At 41.4% G+C, this 22,745-nt stretch overlaps 1 protein-coding gene across 1 annotated transcript in view; it reads right to left on the reverse strand.

Moving 5' to 3' along the window:
• Nucleotides 1-22,745, reverse strand: part of LOC118085558 (parapinopsin-like) — a 57,351-nt gene that overhangs the window by 5,400 nt on the left and 29,206 nt on the right. The window contains exon 4 of the mRNA XM_060273401.1: nt 20,190-20,423. Coding sequence (XP_060129384.1) covers nt 20,190-20,423 — 234 coding nt within the window. The remainder of the gene's footprint in view (nt 1-20,189; nt 20,424-22,745) is intronic.

A 22,745-nucleotide genomic window follows, 5' to 3' on the forward strand; every position in this document is an offset into this window, starting at 1 on the left:
GATTCAGACTCTGCTGTTTACATAGCAATCCAACCTTTCCCAAACCTTTTCAATTGGGAGCCTTTGAAGAATGTGCTGCATCAGCTCCGGCACCTCACTGCTCGTTCCTTCCTCAGTTTGAGGGCCAGAGCACGATGGCCCTCAAATTGGTCCTGGGTGATGTACCGTATCGGCCCGAATATAAGCCACACCTGAATATAAGCTGCACATTTAAAAGTCATGGAGGGGAAGGGGAAAAGACAATACCTGAATATGCCGCCCCTTCCTGGCTTTCTCCCTTCCTGGCCTTGGGGGAGAGGATGGGGGACTACATGTGGGGAACGGGCACCGCTTCATTGCACTCCTGGCGCTGTTTGCCCCATGCTCCTGGCTGGATGATTTTTGCAAGGTCGTGACTATAAGCAGCACTTTAAGTTTTCACGGTCGGAATTTGGGGGAAAAGGTGTGGCTTATATTTGGGCCAATACGGTATATCGATATACAGGGTGGATTTGATTTAAATCAAACTGATTTAAATCACGATTTAAATCACTAGTCAGTAAGGCTTGATTTAAATCATAGTTTTCTACATAAAGACTAATTCTTGCTGGTACAACTTTAATATGCTGGTAGATGAAGATTTTTAGAATAACAACTTTTCATATTAGTTTTTTTATCCCCAGTTTAATAGGTTAATCATTCATACTGTATTTGGACAACTTTTCTGTTGTACTTAGGAAGGAGAAAAATAATCATTACCTTAATAATAACAATTTAAATAGATTTATTCAACTGAAACAATAACATTACAGCATATAGTTACAGGTAGGTAGCCGTGTTGGTCTGAGTCGAAGCAAAATAGATAAAAATTCCTTCAGTAGCACCTTAAAGACCAACTAAGTTTTTATTTTGGTATGAGCTTTCATGTATCTGACGAAGTGTGCATGCACACGAAAGCTCATACCAAAATAAAAACTTAGTTGGTCTTTAAGGTGCTACTGAAGGAATTTTTTTCTATTACAGCATATGTTATTTGCTTAAACAAACATCCATGTTTGTTAAGTAATTTGGCTAAACAAAAACAATATATATATATTTTAAGAAACTTAGCCTGTCAGACCAGCCTACACATGAAAAACTTAAATACTGTCCACTCCAAACAATCAGAAAAATATTGTTTCTATTCTATTCACTGAACTTCTTGAAATTTAGCACTGAAGGGGTTGATTCTGTATTCGTAGGTTTGTAGAACAATAGGATTATGGTCTTTTTCTCAACTCTGTTCATGTTATAACATTTTTGCTGTAAAGAAGAGGCATGTGATCTCTGTTGAGTCAAATTCAGTTTTGAGAACTGCAAAAGTATACCAAGCATCTGTGATAATATCTTGCAGGCAGAGAAACTGCCCAATAATCTTACAAAAACCTCTGGAAGAGCATGACATTGTGAATGGATTAATGGAATTTATTTACCCCAAAAATTAAACATCTACAACCTTATTCTACATAATTAAAAATCTAATCTTTATTTCATGATGGAATAACCTTTGGATGGTAATATATTTTCCTCAAAAAGCATTTTATTTTTTAAAAAACGATTTAAATCAAAAAAATCTGATTTAAATCAAAAAATCCGATTTAAATCAAAAAAATCCGATTTTTTTGATTTTTTTAAAAAAATCATTGATTTTTATCCACCCTGTCGATATATTGCCCAGGCCTAATGCTGACCCCCACTGAGGAGAATGGAGCCTCCTTGACTGTAATAGGAAGGAAGGCCAAGTTAAACATAATAACAGCCAGACACGATAGCATTGGTTAGCATTTTGCTGCATTGGCTCTAATGTGCAAATCACCCTCTGAGAGCTGCTCCTCATCTTGGGCAAATTGGCCCTGGAAAAGACAGGATGTCATACTGCCACTGACAGGCTTGGTTATCGTGCCTCATTGTGTGCTATGCCAGAGGACCACGGAGCTGTTGCAGGCAAGAGAGGCAGGTCCTGAACCTCAGGAAAAGCTACGGCTGCTGCTTTCCACTTCTTTAGCTTGGAGTCCCCCTCACATGTGGGTCTTAAGAGAAGACTGGGGGTTAAAGGCCGCAGGGGAGGGGGCTTATCTGGCACCCTGGAGGAACTTGTGAAGTTTAGCAGAAACTGGTGGGTGGTAGAAGAAGAAGAAGAAGAGTTTGGATTTGATATCCTGTTTTATCACTACCCTAAGGAGTCTCAAAGCGGCTAACAATCTCCTTTTTCCTTCCTCCCCCACAACAAACACTCTGTGAGGTGGGTGGGGCTGAGAGACTTCAGAGAAGTGTGACTAGCCCAAGGTCACCCAGCAGCTGCATGTGGAGGAGTGGAGACACGAACCCGGTTCCCCAGATTACGAGTCTACCGCTCTTAACCACTACACCACACTGGTAGGGCTGGGACCTCAGGGCTTGTCCAACCAAAGAGTAAGTAGGGCTGGCTGGGAGTACCTTCGTCCAATGAGGCAGAAGCCCTAAGAAAGGCTATCGACACACCTGGCACAGTAATGCCCAAACGTATTCCTTAATTCGCAAGCTGAGATTCCTGCATTGCAGGGGGTCGGACTAGGCGACTCTCAGGGATCCTTCCAACTCTACGACAGGAGGGAGGGAAAGCAGTAGCAAAAAGGGGGGACAAGGAAAAGAGGCAGCTCGAAAGGAGAAACAACAGCTCTCTCTCCCCTTCACCATTTTTTTAAAAAAACATAAGGAGGAGGGAAAAAACGAAGGCTGGAAGTAATTCACAGGGGCAGCAGAAAAACTCTCAAGAACAGAGGAGCTATGAGAAAGGGAACAGGAATTTGGCTGAGGTCAATGGCAATGGCTGAACTGCTTTCTTGATACTACGGATGCATTTCCTGTGCTTGGTCACCAGGTGGCAAGCAGAACCCACTCAACAGCCCTTTTTGTCCAAAGAAAACATATTGATTCCGCACCACCACATGCTAGAGATGATCAGCAATTTAGCAAACAGAACTTGACTTGATTTTGTATGTGCGATAATTAAAAAGAAACCAAAGTTTGGGAACTTGCATTCTGGCGTTTTTAAACACTTATAAACGTCCCTCTGTTTCCAGGGATTCTCATCATGATGTCCATGTGCAGCGAAGTCCACGTGTACGAATACATCCCCTCCGTCCGGCAGACCGATCTCTGCCACTACCATGAACCCTACTATGACGCGGCTTGTACCTTGGGGGCCTACCACCCGCTGCTTTATGAGAAACTGCTGGTGCAGAGGATGAACAGAGGCTTGCAGGAAGATCTGTACCGGAAAGGAAAAGTGATTTTGCCAGGGTTCAGGTCAGTGAAATGCCCTGGATGGGATTGATTCCCATACAACACTAAGAAAAGGATATTTTTAGAACAAAGTGCAATAAGGTGCTGCTGTCGTACTAATAAACAACAAAGAAATACTTGAAGAAGAAAAAACCCAGATCCTAGACCAATCTAGTCTTGAGTCTATAAACTGTAATTAAGTAGCAGGCTTAGGGGAAGTCCTTGCCTCTGAGGCCTGAGTATTTATTATTGCTTTGAAAAATAGGTTTTGGGGTTTGTTTGTTTTTAAAAAAACGCTTGCTTTTTGAGAGATCCAAACTATGGTGAAGGTAAAATACTGTGAGGATATATGGCCTCCGCCAGAAATCATCAAGCAGTTATACCACATGTACCCGATTGCAGTCCTTTAGACAAGGCAGATTAAACACTAAACCTAACCTAGTGAAGCAGTCCTTACAATTAAATAAAAGCAAACTTTGGCTATATTTTTCACAGCATCTTTTAAGATTTTCCTCTCTTCCCTCATATAATACAGTGAACCATCTTTTCGTTTTATTTAAACTCTTCTGGCGGCTGAGCTTGGAACCCTAACCTTAAAACACTTGTGCTGGACTATTTTAACATGTGTTAAGACATATTTGATCAAATACACAAATTGGTAGCATGCACAGGAAAGGTTGAGGAGAAGACCACCACCTGGCTGTTTCAGAAAATAGCATATTGAAGTTTGTTTCCATGCAGCATGCTGGCACCAGTGTCCATATTAGAACAAATATATTTTCTGACCTTTTATGTGGGGCTGAATTGCCACACATTCATATATGCAGGCCTGTAGGCTTATTCTCATTCATCATGCCCCTGACAACACCCTCCAAACACCCTCATGACAGCTACTGCTGTCAGGATGAAAAGTCTACAATTAGTGATGCCTCAAGGGAGTAGGTTGTTGTGTCACAATCACAACCCACAAGCAAGCAACACAGCTTATCTTTAGAAAGCAGTTGCTTTCTAATTCTTTGTTTCCTCTACCACCTGTGTGGATGTGTCAGGATGCTGTCAGTGGCTCCCGGCAGTGGTTGCCCAGGAACGTATAAAGACAAGGGAAAGTTTCTTACAGTCCTCTTTTATTCCAAACTTTACAGAGAGAGGCTATAAAACCCAGCCTCTTGGAAAATGGCATTGTCCCAAGTGAATCTTCACACACCCCAATCTCTTCCACTTCCTCATTCATCATCGCCATCATCTCTTCTATGGGAGCCACTAAGTGCCCTCTGTCTTCGAGCTCTTTGCTCTCCTACTTTTAAGGCTCGCTGGGTTCTGGGAGATGGTGGGTCTGGAATGCTTCCTAGTGACATGTCAACTAGCTCTCCCATTATTTCTCAGCTTTTCCCCTCATCTGCCCCTGAGCTGTGACCTCCCACAAACCCCTCGTTGAAAATCTATACTGTCTTCCTCTTCTTCCTCCCTGGGAGGTTCAGGATGGGGAAATTATTCTTCCTCCTCTGCCCAGTCCCTGACAGGATGTTAGACTGGAGATCTTCAGCAGCCTTTTCCATTTTAGTTTTCTTTCGCTGCCCCATAGCCCAGTTGCAGCGCTAATCAGGGGAAAGTGTCAGGAAGAAAGGTTGGGGTGACTTGTAGTCTTCCGAATGTTCACTGCCACTGTAGTATTTATTGGCAAGCAAGGTCAGGGGAAGCGAGTGAACAGAAGAGAGGAGCTTTGGGGTTGTCAGAAAGTAGTAAGAAGAGAAGAGGGAATTGATCAGGTTGCCTTGTGAGCCAAAGATGCAGTGTGGCAGTGAGGTGCCAAACCCCGTAGGTCCTCGTTGTTAGAGCAGCGAGTCAAAATTCTGGCCCAGAAATATTCAAGCAATGCTTCGGCACTTGCAACATTCCCTTTCACCCCACATCCCGAAGTTTCTAGCAGTAGGAAGCAAGAAACTTTAGGGAAGTTTTTTAATCTGTGATATTTTAATGTATTTTGGTATTTGTTGGAAGCCGCCCAGAGTGGCGGGGAAAACCCAGCCAGGTGGGCGGGGTATAAATCATAATAATAATAATAATACTTCTGGGTCTTAAGACTGTAAAGACAATGTAGCTGGATCAAGCTGAAGGCCCAACTCATCTTGCACTCTGGTTCCATCAACTAGATGCCTCTGCGGAGGTTCACAAGAAAGGCATAAAGGCAATGGGCTTCCTCTGTCGCTTGTCCCCAGCCTCTTGACATTGGCAACATCCTATCTCCAAACAGAGAGCATCCATTGGGCTGCTGTGTCAACCTGCCTGTTTGTCACTACTTATCTGCCTGTCTAATCTTGTTTCCGAAGCTGGTGTTCATCTTCCACATATTTCTCTCCCCCCCCCCCCCACGATTAAAAAAAAAGTGGTAATGAGTGCCATAATTTAATTCAGAGGAGGCTGGATCAGGTTGCCCCCTTCAGGCCCTGTCAAATGCAAACTCCCCTTTCTCTTGCAAAAGACTGCTGAGCCCCAACAGAGGCGTTCTATAATCTTTCACCTTGTTGTCGTGCAAGGATAGCCCTCCAGGTGTTGGGAGTACAGCTTCCTTCCTTCCTGACTGTTGGTCATGTTGGGTGGGGCTGATGGACGCTACAGTCCAACAACATCTAGAGATCCACATGTTCTCCATCCCTGTTGTGTTTGCTCAATCAGAAAAGTATCCTAGTAAAGGAAAATATAGTGCACATATCTCATTGTTTAGGCTCATCATTTATTTATTTTTACCCAGCTGGGCTGAGAGAGAATTTGCACCTGTGCTTGTATGCATATGTTTCTGCTGTATTCTTAACGATAACCACCTGCCCGAGGCATAATTCAATTCAAACAAATAATTGTGTTGGGTTCAGCATAATTTAACCATGGCTTAACTTAACGTCCCATTTGTTTCAGTGGGAGCTAATCTCATTATTGCTAACACGGCGACACACCAAATACTGGATCATAGGAGTCAATTCCTAGGGGGCGAGGTCCCTTCACCACACCCCATAAAATATCGGAGGGGGCTGGGCCCCACCCAGAGTTGATGAGCATTGCCATTTTCTGAATAGTGCCATTTTAATAAAGTTTTATCTAAGGGTTCAACTGCCTGGGCATTCCTTCAAGAACCTTAAATTAGTGGTGGCCATGTGGTAAACCTAGAAGCACTGCTTGTCTCCAAACTGAGGTCTAGTACAAACCCAGGGATGCCACCAGAGATCCCGGGTCAACCTTCCAACAAAGTCTGGTTTTCCCTCTCGCCATTTAAGTTCTCCTAACCCAACCACCTTCGCAATCGAAACGGTAGTTGATTATTCCACTGACTTCACAGGGTTCGAATTGGAAACTTTTTTTAAAAAATACTATTATTATCGGTTCATCTTCTGATAAGTGTTCGCTTTGCAAAATTCCACAGATGAAGAATAATGCATTTTACTTCAACGCTGAAGGGAGATGGGAGGGGGGAGAGGAAGAAACAGGAGGGGAACTTCCGGTTTTGTTTTTTAAAAGTTGCAAGTGAAAGAAAGCATTAGCAAGTGATAGCCGATTGAAAGTTCAGACTGTTCTTCAGTTTAAGACAGTAAATGAATGTGTATTAGATGTTAAATAGAATTTTGTATGTTTTTAGGCCACCTTATTATATATATATAGATATATATATATAAAACAGTGCATTTTTAATCTATATCAGAATTATAAATGTTCAGTAAATGTCTTCAACTCCTACTTGAAGTCAGTGAGAAATCTCACTTTAAAAAAGTATGAAGTCTGTTTAAGCCTTTGCTTCTTCTTTTTACCAGTTTTTTTTTAAAAAAAAGCAAGAGTTGCTGGGAGAAGTTAGTTTTGATTGGCATAAATATGTTGAAAGCTTCACACTTTCTCTGCACTGATGGTTGTACAGTTGAAAAGTTGCACTCAACACCTTGGGTAAAGCATACTTGTTTTTCTGTTACTATTATCTGTCATGATCTACACTTTCCACTGTGAACTTTTTAACGTGGTGCTCTCTTAATTTTTTATGCATAACACCTTCAGAGGGTCACTTCGAGGTGTTCTTGTGTTTGTTACAGGGAAATTGATCTATAAACTGTTGAGCCAATCTTTGTTTTGCTAGCAGAAACAAAACGTTCATCTCTTCTTGTTTCTTCTGTTGTCATGTGTGACTTGGAGGCATGGCCAGATGCTTGCTGCACCTTCTCAGTTTTTCCCCCCTCCGCTTGCTACCAGCGTTACTAGTGTTGAGTTCAAAAGCACTGAATGTGGCACTGGGCACGAAATCCAGCTTCCAGTGACTTTTATCATTATTATTTTTTTAAAAAAGAGGTGCTTTGTAGCCTGTGTGGCTGGCAAAAATATCCCGACAGTGTTGAGCATTGCCTCCTCCAAACTCAGAGAAGTCAAGAGGCAGTGCTTTTTAAAAAAGAATGATAGGAGCCTAGGGCAAGGCTTCAAGTACCCAGTTTTCTTCCTTGCAGAAACAGATTAAAAATATGGAAATTAAGAAAATCATGCACACTTGTTGAATTAGCTGGCACACAAATCACAGTATCCAGCTTTTCTCTGCACAGAATCCAGATTATTTTGCAGGCCATTCTTTTAAAGCACATATTCTTTTGCTCAAAGGTAAGTTCCACTGTGTTCAAATGGATCTTGCTCCCTGCAGATGCATGTAAGAGTGCAACCCTAGCATGGCTCCAGGGAGTGAGCCCCATTAAACTTAGCGAGGCTTATCTTCAAGTAGATATAGGATAGTTCTGTCAATTAGCCTTGTGGCAATTGCACAGCTAGTTGGGAGATGGGAAGTGCCTAGTTTCCATTGAATTGCGTAAATTGCAATCCTAACCCCACTTATCTTGGAGTAAGCCCCATTGAATTCACTAGGACTTACTTCTGAGTAGGCCTGGTTAGGGTATAGCCCAGGCACCCCCAAACTTCGACCCTCCAGATGTTTTGGTCTACAGTTCCCATCTTCTCCGACCACTGGTCCTGTTAGCTAGGGATCATGGGAGTTGTAGGCCAAAACATCTGGAGGGCCGCAGTTTGGGGATGCCTGGTAAAGCCACAATGACCCTATTCCCACACAAAGACATAATTTAAATGCATGAGCTATGCAAGTCTTCTCTTTGTATGTTCAGCCCTGCTCTCTCTTCCTCTCATAATTAACCATGTGCTCCAGAAGACATGCCTAACTGCTTTATCTATTTATTTTGCCCAGAAGTTGCATCCTTCATAGCACAGTCCCATGCATTTCTGCTCAAAAGTAAGACCCACTGAATTTAATCCAATGTATTCCTCGGCAAGCAAACGTTCAAAGTCAAGGTGGAGAACCTGTAGCCCTTCAGATTTTGCTGTTCTAGCCAAGATGGCCAATGGTCAGGGATGCTGGGAGTTACAGTAAAGAATTACAGCCTTTACTACCTTTCTGTTTAATGTTAGGGGCAAGGAGAATGCCAGCATGGCCTACTACAGGCATGTCCAACAGGTAGATTGTGATCTACCGGTAAGATCACTGGACGCCTGCGGTAGATCACTGGTAGATCATTGGCTCCCCCCAAAGAAGCTGAACAACTGTGGCTCCCCTAAAAAAAGAAAGCTCAACATTTTACCTGCTCCCTGAAGAAACTCAACAACTTTGACCCAAACCCCCCAAAAATGGGCCTTCCTCCTTCCTAAAAAAAAAAAAAAAAGCTCAACAACTTTGACCTGAACTCCAAAAACGGGGGTAGATCACTGCCAGTTTTTTAACTCTGTGAGTAGATAGCAGTCTCTTGGGAGTTGGCCACCCCTGGCCTATTATATACCCTTTTCTCTGCCACACTCCAACCTTGATTCAGTTACAGAATTTCCTGGAGATTTTGACCATACAGAACTGGCAAATGTAAACCAGGGGATAGATCACTGACTGGGGAAGATAAGTGAAATAAGGATTGCAGTTTTTGCTCATCATGTTTCTAGGCTTAATTCCTTCTGCAGATGAAGGACTGAAAGGAGGCAAAGCAAGTTGGTCCAGCTAAGGTTCTAAAATGTTCAAGCCTTCATAGAAAAGGATACCTTTTCACTTGCATGGAGAGAACAGCTCTGCCCACCCCCCCACCCCAGACAAAATACTTAAATTGTGACACCCTATTGCCATCGAGTAGGCCCTGTGGCGGTGTGAGCTCTCATCCCTAAGTAAGTCAGACAAAACATTTATGGGTGTTACGCTCATCATGCAAAAATATTTGAAGTGTTAGTAATGAAAGCTGCAAAATGCTCCACACTTGTTAAAAATCACCCTTTCTAAAGTGGATCATTAAATATAAATGGAGGTTTGGGGAAATATTGTTTGGGGCACTAAATGATTCTTAGTACAGTGGTACCTCGGCTTAAGTACACAATTTGTTCCGGAAGTCTGTACTTAACCTGAAGCGTACTTAACCCAAAGTATGAGTGTAATTGGTTCTGGAAGTCCGTACTTAACCTGAAGCGTACTTAATCTGAAGCGAACTTTCCCATTGTAATGGAAAGTAATGGAAAGTGGATTAATCCGTTCCAGACGGGTCCACAGAGTACTTAAACTGAAAGTACTCAAACCGAAGCGTACTTAAACCGAGGTTTGACTGTACTTGGAAAAAAATCTAGCTAGGAGTTGTTCTTTTGATTTTGTTTAACAAGGCTTTTCTATCCCTAAATTGAACTCTGACTTAATTTCAGAGTGCCTTGTCTTGGAGAGATTGCAATCCAAAATTTTCTTTAAAAGTTCCCTTTCTTTCTTTCTTTCTTTCTCTCACACAAACCATACCAGGGTAGTTTTACATGTGCTGAAATTGAAGAGAGACAACAAGGTTATGACTGGGCTTTCCACATTTTCTTAAATTTTTTGAAAGTTCAGCTGCTTACATGGCATGCAAAACTGGAGTAAAGATCAAGTGCTCCTATGGAAGGAAGGATGGGATATAAAAATAAATGATTATGATTGTATTTATATATTTATTTATTTTAAAAAAATAACCAACTTCTTTCCCTCCCTTCTTGATACTTTACAATTTGAAGATAAAATACTGAAAATGTCGTGAAATTACAGGCGCATTTCAACAAATTTTAAAATCTCATATAGAGATATTTGCATCCACAAAACTGCAGCTTTCTGTGCAAAGAGAACATCTGGATTAACTGTTTATATAAGTACCCCATGTCTATTGAAGGTTTATTTAAATAACCGCCCTGAGATTTTTGTGATGAAAGGCGGTGTATGAATTGAATAAATTAAATAAAAAATAAAATGCATTTTTTATATCGCAGGTTTCCACTCTGTAACATGGCAACATAATTTGAGCCTTTGTTGTTAAATGGCCAGCTGTGTACATGCCTTATATTCACACATATCATCTCATTTTCTAAAGCTGTAGTTGCCGAGCTACTCAAATAGAAGACTGTGTACTTTTTAAATAGCCTTGAGAATTATTTTGTATGATAATTTTTTAAGTGAATGTGCACTCTTCAAGAAACGAAAGCTTGAGATTTTCCAGGAGTCGCATTTTTAAAAACAGTGTTTGTATACATTTTAACACTTTTGTATTTTCTATTTTGTTTTTATATATTTTTATGTATGCACAGTGTACAGATTTTTCTTGTAAATAAAGTTTGTTTGTTTTTTATTTGATTGGATGCATCAGCCTCTCATTATTTAACATGATGGGATTAAAATGCGCAAGTTACAAAACAAATGTTGCCATTAAGGAAGTAACTGCACATGTAGCACCTGGTATATATGCAGTGTGGTGCAGTGGTTAGTGTTGGACTAGGACCTGGGAGACCAGGGATCAAATCCCCACAAAGCTCACTGGGTGACCCTTGCCCAGTCACTGCTTCTTGGCCTAACCTACCTCACAGGGTTGTCGTGGGGATTAAATGGGGGGACATGTATGCCACCTTGGTATTAGTCTCCAAGCTACTTTTGATTATTAGCCTTGTGAGAAGTGACCTATCCCTGAGACCTAATTTGATTCCCTCCTGCCACAAGTTACAGAACAGAGGGAAAGAACTGCTAAGGCATACTGAATTTTTTAAAAACCACTAATGCACAGACCTCGCAAGGGAACCTCTGTGTTTAAGGAGGCTTCCACAAGCTAGCCTTAGTCTTTATGGCATGCATTGTTTCATGTGCCAGAGGGTGCTTAAAAGAAAAAAGTATGGCGGAACACCTCAAGATAAAGTGCCTGGAACTGGACACATTTTTTAAAAATGTTACAGAGCTCATAATGTAAAATCCCATAGGAGATTTTGGCTGCTCTACATCTGGTGCCACATGTTTATAACGCAGTTATAACGATATAATTGACTGAGTGTAGCTGAGTCCAGTGTCTCTGTCCCTTACAAACTGTGTAGTACAATCCATTGTGTGGAACAGCTTGTGAATCGTTGTGGGAAGGAAAAGCTTGGGGCATGTGGTCAATTGAATGTGCATAAAAGAGGAAAAAGACTCCTGGAACGGATTAAGTTCAACAACCAACAACAAATAATGTGTGATTCCTTTGTGCTGTGTAGAAAAGAATTTGCATGCTCGGGGATTGGCGGAGGTTCCTGACACAGGGAACCCCGCTGTGGAATGAGGGGGCAAGTGCTTGCATCTTGTTATCACAGGTAGTAGTACATGGACAAAAAGGTTTCCTAAGACTGTTGGCATCACAAGATTTACAGCTACCTAGTGTGCTCAAAAGGCATGGATAAAGTGTACCAGATCTTGTGCTTCTCAAAGAGACCTGTCTGGAGTAGAAGTCCAAATGGGTGAAGGAACACCATTTCCCTCAGTATAGACCTAAATGATCTAGGCTTATTGGATAATGAGCATCATCTCGCTCACTCTGCCTTCACAGCTCTTAACATCTTATAATCTCTACTTCTGTGGCCTTAAATAATACATGGACAGTATCATTCCACCAAACTATTCAGAATGGATAACACACACATGCTTAAAATTACCAGGAAAGCCATTCCCCACCCCCACCCCCAATAATTTTTACATGGTCTTTAAAAAGATAAAGGCCATAGCTTCTGCTTTTCATGTTGCGCTAAATGTAAATGTCTACATTTTATTTCTGAGTACATGCAACTGACTGGTTGTTCTACAGTACTCTTTTCAGTAGGAGCTGTAGTATGAAGGTTAATTTGAAGGGGCACAAGCTTTTTAAATGCCAGTCGTACAACCTGTAGCCCCAGTCACTTTTTCTGAGATCTCAACGGCTCTGCAAAAGGTCTTCAATCCATTCGTTTGTCATCAAACATTAAGAATACCTATGCTGAACCCAATTAGAATACTTAAGCTGAATCCATAGTCAACTTGTGATTGTACAAGGTCCTAACAGTCCAGCTTTGCAGACTGTGCACACTTACATACGGGTTTCATCAACAAATCTGATGCCCAACAAGTTGCTATTAGTCAACTGCTGGTTTATCATTTCTGATTGTGAACTTATAAATTCCCTGTCTATGTATGAATGTCAGAAGCAGTAATTCATGAATGCACAATTTTAAGTTAACGCCCTGCGTTTAAGATAGTGGTGGGAACCCTGTAGCCCTCAAGATGCTCTTGGGACAATCCCACCCACCACCCCCAACCCACCATTAATGCTGGCTGGCAAAAACAGGAGTTGAAGTCCAAGAACATCTGGAAGTTCTCGGGTTCTCCATCCACTGCTTTTAAGAGAGAATCTATGGTGTGTCTGGACTGCATCTAAGCCAAATGTTTCCACACTTCTGCTTCCGACAATTTAGCCAACACTTTATTGATCTGTTGCCTGTCCCATCGTTAAAACACAACATTAACAATAACAGAGCAACTTGTAACCATAAAAAAATAAGGTGGGTCCTAACAGGACGCGGGTGGCGCTGTGGGTTAAACCACAGAGCCTAGGGCTTGCCAATCAGAAGGTCGGCGGTTTGAATCCCCGCGACGGGGTGAGCTCCCGTTGCTCGGTCCCAGCTCCTGCCCACCTAGCAGTTCGAAAGCACATCAAGTGCAACTAGATAAATAGGTACCGCTACAGAGGGAAGGTAAATGGCATTTCCGTGTGCTGCTCTGGTTCTGCTGGCCACATGACCTGGAAGGTGTACGCCGGCTCCTTCGGCCAATAAAGCGAGATGAGCGCCGCAACCCCAGAGTCTGTCACGACTGGACCTAATGGTCAGGGGTCCCTTTACCTTTAACAGTATATATCCAAAGTGTCCAAAGAGGTGCCTCTTCAGCATCCTTCAGAAGCCAGATACACCTCTGTGGGGATGGAGTTCCACAGCTGAGGGGTTGCCATGGAATGCTCTATCCTGGACCACCCTCCAGCCTCTGAGGGTAAAGATACTACCAAAAGGGCCCCAATCTGAGCACTTGAGATAGTCTGATGGGAAGGAGGCATTCTCTCTGATACGGTATTTGGGACCTCAAAAGGGCCTCCCAAGACAGGGAAGCCCTGGGGAGAGCTCTGTGCCTTCTCTCTATTCCCCCAACAAAACTCACTTGGGAGGTTTTTTCCCCTAAGGATAATGTGGATGCAGCAGTCCCACATTCCCAATAATGAAGACTACTGGGAATGGCAGCTGCTGGCTCTTCCTTCCACTAATACAGCCATCATTTGCTGCCTTTCAAATTCTACTGCCCTTCTAATTTCTCTGCCCCTAAAATTCTGCCACGCTAGGCAGCCGCCTGATGGTTGAAACTGGGTCTGCTCCCAGACTGGAGCTAGACATGAATGCCAGGGCCCTCTAGTGACATCCTAGACATTTTTCTATATAATCAAGGATAGCTTCAGAAATGAGCTATAAAATAATTAATTGTGTTTGTTTCCATAATTTATATCTTGCCCTTTGATGTGTAGGCACACTCAGAATGGCTTGCAAAACTCCAGCAATTATACCAGTAGTTAATTTGATAATAAAGTGAATCCCGAATGTTTTCACTATGCATGCGACAGACGTTAATGCTGTTTTTTTGATGTTCTGTTACGTTTTATTGTTTTGTGTTATTTATTGTTTGTAAGCCGCTTTGAGATTTGTTTGAATCAAAAGTGCCATAGAAGTCCGATAGATCAAACATTGTGACAAGCTAACTTTATACTTAACTTCTGTGCACTCATGAAAAGTAGCATACCCCAGGGTGGAAGGTCCTCCTAACTAAGGAAACATTTCCTTGAAAAATGTCCCTAAGTAATTGTCGGCAGACCCAAGGACTTCTAACATACAGCTTGAAAGAGAACACTTCACCTAGCTCCTTATCCAACAATAGAATGTCAGAATTATTTAGTCAAGCGAATTATGATTGATGGATACAGAATGACATATGCCCATAGGCCAATCTTCAAGTCATCATTTCAACATCCGGCTTCAATTGGAAATGCATTTATTAATGGCAGCGTTTGATAAACAAGTTTAGAATACTGTTTCTATAAGAGAAAGTAAGGTTCATTCCAACACTCTTAATTCTACGATTCTGTCATTCCGTGTGTAAGAGAGAGGGTGGGAGATAAATAGAAGAGGGCAGGGACCTTGAGAACTGTTCCCCGGGAACATTTATTATTATAATATATTTATTTGCAGCATCAGTATAGCGGACTGAGCAGGGACATGTCACCTGGCCACAGTTTTCTTCACTATGATCAGAGTGTGGTATTCCTATTTAAATTATAGCAGTCATTTCTAATTGTGAATCTATAAATATGGGTTAGTATACACAAAGCAATGTTTTCCTTGTTCCGGTCTTTTGATGATGGATTTCCCTGAGTTTGGGGGGGGGGGTTAGTATGCAGGACTGTTTATTGTTGTTTTGGGGAATGACAGTAAGCTGCTTCAGAGGTAATGTTTGCATGGGGGAAAGGTAGTCTGTTCCCATGTCAGCACAAACTTGGAAGATAAACAGGCAAAGACTCCTAAAAATTTTTAAAGACTTCACACAGTTTTAGTCCTGCCATTACCTTGAGATTCAACTTGAAGGGTTAGAATGTAAATCTCCTTGAATGATAATGTTGAAAGAACAGTTTGTGTAGGAAGGAGGTACCGTAAGTACAGCCATCCCGTGTGTGTTCTTGCATAACTATTACACACATCTGTGTGTTTTAGTGGCAATTACTGTTCTTTCAGAATCAGTTTTACACGTCTTGGAGATGGAAAGGGAATAAAATTATAAGTGTGCTAGAAAAGAGTCATAAAGCCTGCAGGCTGTGGGAAGCAGCTAATTGGGTTATTACATAGTGACTTAGCCACCGGCTGTCACACTATATTCAAAACGAAAATAACATTAAAAATACAGAATATAATTTTAAATTACAATGACAGGCATCAATTGAGAATAGCAGCATTTAAATGTGAAATGCCAAACTTTCTAAAAATTAATTCCACAGACTATTAAAGCCATCACATTTTACAGCCTTCGTAGTTTTATAAAAATGGTCATGGTCAGATTAATGGAAACTTCTATTTTGGCTCATTATGAATCAATCATCCTTTAAATCCAGGTTGCCCCCCAATAGATCACTTGAAAATTGCTGAGGATCTTGACGCACAACTTAAATTTATTATCATTCTTTTTTGTCTGTTGTAGCAATTTTAACGTGCTGTGCCGTGTGATTTTTCAAATTGTATTTTCGTTGTTCCTTAAATCTGGCCCTACTCATCATAGTCATAGACATGCCTTAGATTTGGTGTTATCTCTGCATACATGGGTGACCTGAGACAAAGTTCCAGTAGAACAAAAGAAGTGACATGGTCAGATCACTTCCTGGTGCAACTAGACTTCTCCGTGACCCTTCTTCTCCGCAGGGAGTGGGAACCAATTCAAATGGTCTTTTCCCCCCACTTAATGGATCCAAATGGCTTCCAGAGAGCCCAGTTCAGCATGAGAGTCCTACACCTTGCAGTTAGCTGCTTGAATCGACTGGAGAAAATTGTTTCTTTCCTCTGTAGTTGTACAGAAATGCATATTGCACCCTTATATACAGTGGTACCTTGGTTCTCAAACTTAATCCGTTTCGGAAGTCCGTTCCAAAACCAAAGCGTTCCAAAGCAAGGCGCACTTTCCCATAGAAAGTAATGCAAAATGGATTAATTTGTTCCAGACTTTTAAAAACAACCCCTAAAACAGCAATTTAACATACATTTTACTATCTAGCGAGACCATTGATCCATAAAATGAAAGCAATAAACAATGTACTGCAGTCATACAATCAATCAATCAGTAGATGAACTGGGTTCCACAGAGTCACAAAAACAAAACAAAAAAGAGCCGCAAGAACAAAAACACAAAATAAATAGCAAAAACAGACAGACCTCAGTGTAACACTGAAATCGGAAGCGTGGCACTCAAATCGGAAGCGTAACACTCAAAATAGAGCACATTCGGCTTCCGAAAAAAGTTCACAAACCAGAACATTTACTTCCAGGTTTGCAGTGTTTGGGTTCCAAGTTCTTTGAGTATCAAGGAGTTTGAGAACCAAGATACCACTGTAAAGGGAGGGGATCTTACAGCTAAAAGGGGTGAAGATGATGGTGAAGAAGATGAATTTGAAAGGGTGAATTATGCAGCCTTTTTCGTTGTATCTCTCACTCTTCCTTTCCCCCTTTTGCCCTCGGGTTAAGAACTTAATTAGTCCTGGAGGTCTGTCCTTAACCTGAAACTATTCTTAACCTGAGGTACCACTTTAGCTAATGGGGCCTCCCGCTGCCGCCGCGCTGCCGCCGCACGATTTCTGTTCTCATCCTGAAGCAAAGTTCTTAACCCGAGGTACTATTTCTGGCTTAGCGGAGTCTGTAACCTGAAGTGTCTGTAACCCAAGGTACCACTGCACTAGTCTTTTTATAGTATTCCAGTCTTAGTGGAAGGTTGTCTCGGCTCATTAGTGTGAACTTATTGTACAGACTCCAAAGATATGTAAATATTACATAATCATGAAAAAGAGATGAGATCACAGTGGAAACTGCCTTAAATAATATATAAGGTAGTGAAGCATTCTTTTCCTTGATTATCTGACTCTGACAGAAGAATTGTGTGCAGACGACATTATTCTTACCAACGGCTCTTGGTAGTCTACATCCCGTTTTCAAAATATACTTGCAAGCCAAATAAAAGGGAGAGAAGAAATGAGGAGAATAGTACATTTCAGCAGTACATTTCTACCACCGTTCTCCTCAGAACTGCCACATCTTTTCAGCGAAAAAGGTTGCTATTGTTATTTTATATCCTTTTTATGTTAGCAGTAAGATGCCTCGAGTAAAAACATAATCTAATGTTTATAAAATCCTAACGTGCTGTGTTGAAATTCCAACATTTTAGAACTGGAAGTGAGGTAGCTATTTTTAAAATTCTTATTATTTATTAAATTTGTATAATGCCCTTCATCTGAGGATTCATAGCAAAAAGACACAAAAATACATAACATAACGAACAAAACAACCCCCCCCCAATGGTGTTTGTTAGATCTTTCCAGTATATAGAATTAGATCAGGCCTCCCCAAACTTCGGTCCTCCAGATGTTTTGGACTACAATCCCCATCATCCCTGACCACTGGTCCTGTTAGCTAGGGATCATGGGAGTTGTAGGCCAAAACATCTGGAGGGCCGCAGTTTGGAGATGCCTGAATTAGATATACTTATAACTTAACTGAATTCTGTAGGAACAGTGTTATAGAAATAGCTAACAGCCCACTTCTATGAGTCATTGCACTGAGGCAACAGTTCACAGGTGTGGGTTCAAGGTCTCAGCATTGGGCTGGAGTTGAGGACATGGTCTGTTGTATTGTAACACTGCTGGGTGAGCCCAGTCTCACCACACATAAGGGAATAGATCTACAGTGGTACCTCTACTTACAAATAACTCTACTTACGAATTTTTCTACTTACAAATGGAGCTCCATCCGCCATCTTGGATGCGGTTTAGATAGGATTTTTTCTACTTATGAATTTTTAGATAGGGTTGCTTCGACTTTTTTCTCCCAATGCATTCCTATGGGATTCGACTTACAATTTTTTTCGACTTACAAATGTGTGTTCGGAACGCATTAAATTCATAAGTAGAGGTACCACTGTAGAAAGAAACTCATTTGGAGGAATCCTAGGTTTCCTTAAGGATCCTGGATCCAAACATGAAAATGCTTTTAAGAACCAAAGAATATTTCTACAAAGAGTCACAAGAGGGCACCATTCAAGGATGACACTTTTCCGCTGGCAAGTTAGATTTTGCCTATTTAAGCATGTGACATGTTGGCATGTACCTAATTTTCTGAAGGTATACCATTTAAAATCACAATGTGTTCCTAATCTGCAAATGGTGGATTCCTTTTGCTCTTGGGCAGGAAGAATAGCACAAGAGTCTTCCATGATGTTCAGGGAAAACAACAAGCATGGGTCTGCGAAGAGGCATTTTCCCAAGTTTCCGAAAGTCAGTACAAGCAGTTATGAGGACAAAGATGAATTTCCTGTTGCGGAAACCCCCGTGGTGTGAAAAGAAGTGACTCAGAGAGATGAGCAGACCATACATTACAAGCCTGACGCACAAGCCTGACAGTGCTGCGATATCTTAATATATTAGGAGAAGCTGCAGCTTTGGCCTGTGGGAGTTATCTTAGAAACTCCGTTAGTAGCTCTGGAGCAGGAAAAGGGGAGGTTCGCACTGCACTCCCTACCAGTGAGTAACAGAACCCCACCTGCGGGGAAGCTAACATAGCACCTCCACCACACCTGGTGAGTTGCTTCTCCTCGTAGCTACATCACCTCACCACAACCCTCCTTTTCAAGGGCCAAGGAGTTGTCCCTTGGTCAGTAAGGGAAACAGTGCACTTGAGCAGGTTGCTACTACAATTCCCCCCAGAATTGCCAAGGCACACAGGATGATACTGAGATTGCCATTCTTGCCCATGACATGTGCTTACCAAGATACGGTCGCACCGTAAGATTCCATCCCTAACACTTTTGTGCCAATTAATCTAGGAAAGCAGTAACACACACAAAAAAATGTTCTCTATCATCTCCCTTTAAAGAAATTCATCAGGTTGATTGTTATTAGGTCTCAGGGCAGTTCAAGACATAAAAGTTACAATGTTGAAAGTACAAAATACATTATGAAAACAACTAAAACAGTTAACAATACTAATGTATACAAACTAATACAGTGGAACCTCAGTTCTCGAACGTAATCCGTTCCGGAAGACCGTTCGACTTCTGAAACATTCAAAAACCAAGGATCAATGGGCTGGCTGCAAAGTTAATGGGGGGGAAATGAAAAAAGTGCCTTGGAAGCCGTTCGACTTCTGAGGCACGTTCGAAAAGAGAAGCAATTACTTCTGGGTTTTCGGCGTCCGGGTTCCGAATTGTTCAGCTTCCAAAACGCTCGAAAATCGAGGTTCTACTGTAAATACATTCCCCAACAAAAGCCCCTAAACAGTATCCCAGACCACAAATACAAAATACAGATTAAGATATAATATTTAAAAACAAAGAACCCCTCCTCCAAAATAAAACAACAACCACCCACGTTAGAACCCCATCCCTGTTAAAACTATAATTTTGCCCTCATTCCACACCCAAAGCACAGCCCCCGAACTGCTATTAATTACTAGTCAAAATAACTATTAAGCTTATCGCCTAGCTAAAGTAATCTTGGTTGTCCTATGAGTTTTAATCTATTAACTCTGCAATCCTTTGCATAACTACTCAAAAGTCAATCCCATTAGGTAGAGCGAGGCAGCCACAGAATAGAACAGCAAATTGTTGAGCACCTGCGAAGGTGGGAATTATTTACCTTGCCTTGTGGGGGGAAGTCTGCCATTTTGGATTTTCTGCTTCAGATGCCAATAACTCTTAGACTAGTCCTCAAACAAAGGAATATTACTTTGGGGGCACAGAGGTCATTTTCAGTTTACATAAGACAGCTCACTTTAACTGTAATGCTCACCTGTTTGTTCATAAGTATGTAGATGATTGGATTGCATACAGTGCTGCTCTTTGCCAGAATAGATGGTATGACGCTTGCTACCGGGGACACCAAGCCTGGCCTACCGAATGTTGCAAGGAGAGCTATAACTCCATAGGGCATCCAGCAAATCAGGTAACAGATGATGGTCGTGATCACCATGAAGAGGACGTGGAATTCTCTTTTACGGGCAGAATTCCTCCGTATTTTTCCAACCTGGTAAAAATTACATAGTGTCTTATTAGTAAGCAGTCCAAAATATCCAAAGTATAGCAAGTCAATTTAAATGGTCAGTGAAGTGTAGGTGGGTTCCCAAGAGCCAAGACACAGCGATAACAGCAAGAACCTTTATTGAATTAACAGAACTAAACAACGGGGGCAAAGCAACTGCTTATGTACATTTCTGAAGGCCTGGGCCACTCCCACTCCCACCGTGATTGTCTGTCTAAACTTCCAAGCTGCAAATTATGACTCGAGAGTTTAAGGGCCAATAGCAGAGGCCCAAATCGGGAAATGTTCTGTGATTGGATATCATGTATCGAATCAGAACACAGGGGCTCAGAATCTTTAGTTCAGACTCAAGCTCAGGCAAACACAGACCACTGAATACATAACAGTCAGGCCCTTGTTCTTTTGAGCAGGACCAGCCCTATCATTTTGCAGAACAAGACAGATGCCTCAGGCTAGCTTTTCTTGCTATTTTTGGGGCATTAACTGTTCCCAAACACTGCCTCACCCCTGAAACAAATCAAAAGTTAAATAAAATTGGGTGTCACACGGCACCTGCAAAATACCCGGTACTCCAGATTATTTTTAATTAATAAGCTTACAGGGCAAATCTTAAGCTTGCCTGCTTGGAAGCTAATCCCATTGAATTAAATGGGGATTACTCCTAAGCAATTATGCATAGGACTGCAGCATCTTTTTCTGTTTAAGAGCAACCTTTGGCATGGAATTCCTTTGAATCTGCTGCTCTTTGCCTCTGGACCAACAATAGATGGTCAGACTTGGTTCCCAAATAGATCACCAGGGCACTACGAAATGGTTATGTGTGTGTTTTAATTGCTCAATTAAATTTGAACGGAAAAATAAAATATCTTTTTAAAAGTTGCTAATACTGTCCCTCTCTTGGAGTTCTGTAGGCAAATGTCCTTGAAAATAGCTTCTGAAGAACCAATAAATCACCACGTGTAAATCATATTGTACTACTGTCCCATACAGCTCCTAATTAGTGTTATATAACTTCTAAGTCGATATTGTCAATTGGCAGCAACATTTTAGAGTCTGATGAGTGTGCAATGTTCACAGATCAGTGCCTGAACAACAACCCTGATGTACAGAAATTGACTATCGCTGACCTGAATTGCAGAGGCTACTCTATGAAATGTCTTTAATAAATAAGATGCAATGTCTAAGTAGAGGAACTGCGTATTTTTATTAAAAATAAAAACACTGGTTCCACCTCAAGCAAGTATGTTTATTTGCCCAGTTTCTATTCCATAAGGGAGAAGGGCTCCGTTGCTTTACATTTTTCAAATCTTTTTGTTCACACGCAGTCTCCAGGTCAAAGTGGGCTAGCTTCTGATATGTACAAATTTCTACTCAACATAGAATCTGGTTCCTCCCATGGAATGAGACTAGTTTGGGAAAGTGACCTAGGTATTCAGATAGAGGAACATGACTGAGAAATGTTGTGGTCCAGAGCTCTGTTAAAACCGTATCTGCAAGAATACAAGAAGCCACTCAAGAAACGTTATTGAGATAGCAATGGATTCTACTCTGTTTTATCTATATATATTTTTTGGGGGGGGGAGCCCAGTCTAATCTATGCTGGAGAGGCCATGGTTCCACTGGAACGTTACTTCATATGTGGTGGAACTGCTGCATCAGTCAGCAGTTTGAGTCTCTGGTTTTTGATAATATTTCCATAATCACAACTCAAGAGCTAACCCCTCTCTTTGGAAGGGGGCAGAAATCCCTCCGTTACTTACCGTATAAATCCTTAGTATTCATGCTCCATGCCATATTCACAGTTGCCTCTCACTGGAAATCTAACCTATGCCCCTCCCACATGCTTGTGGTGAAGGAGAGCCCTTAGAGATGAGTCAAAAATAGACTGCTTTTATTTGATGTGACATAAATTATTTTCCTTTGTCAGCTCATTTGCGAAACCCAGCAAACCTCCAATTTCCTAGGTTACTATGTGGAGAGAGGCCTCATAGAAAAATAACCTACTTCCTAATTCCTCTCCCTGTACATTCTATTTGTGATCGCTATGTAAAGATGCATTGCATGTTAATGTTCTGGTTTTCCCCTCCCCCCTTTCCTGATTCATTATGTTTTATTGTTGTCCCCTTTATTGTGAAAAGTCTCTATGTAACTTGTGCTTCTCCACTCATAGAAAAATGGCAATAAAGATTTCTTTTTTAAAATAATAATAATAAGAGGAAGCCATTGCTTGCAAGTTTTATAGGGCCCTTCTTACAGAATTAGCATCCAAGCAAGTGATTGCCTGCAATATTGCAAAAATGGTTGAAC

Source organism: Zootoca vivipara, chromosome 4, assembly GCF_963506605.1.
Source record: "Zootoca vivipara chromosome 4, rZooViv1.1, whole genome shotgun sequence".
Classification (NCBI taxonomy): domain Eukaryota; kingdom Metazoa; phylum Chordata; class Lepidosauria; order Squamata; family Lacertidae; genus Zootoca; species Zootoca vivipara.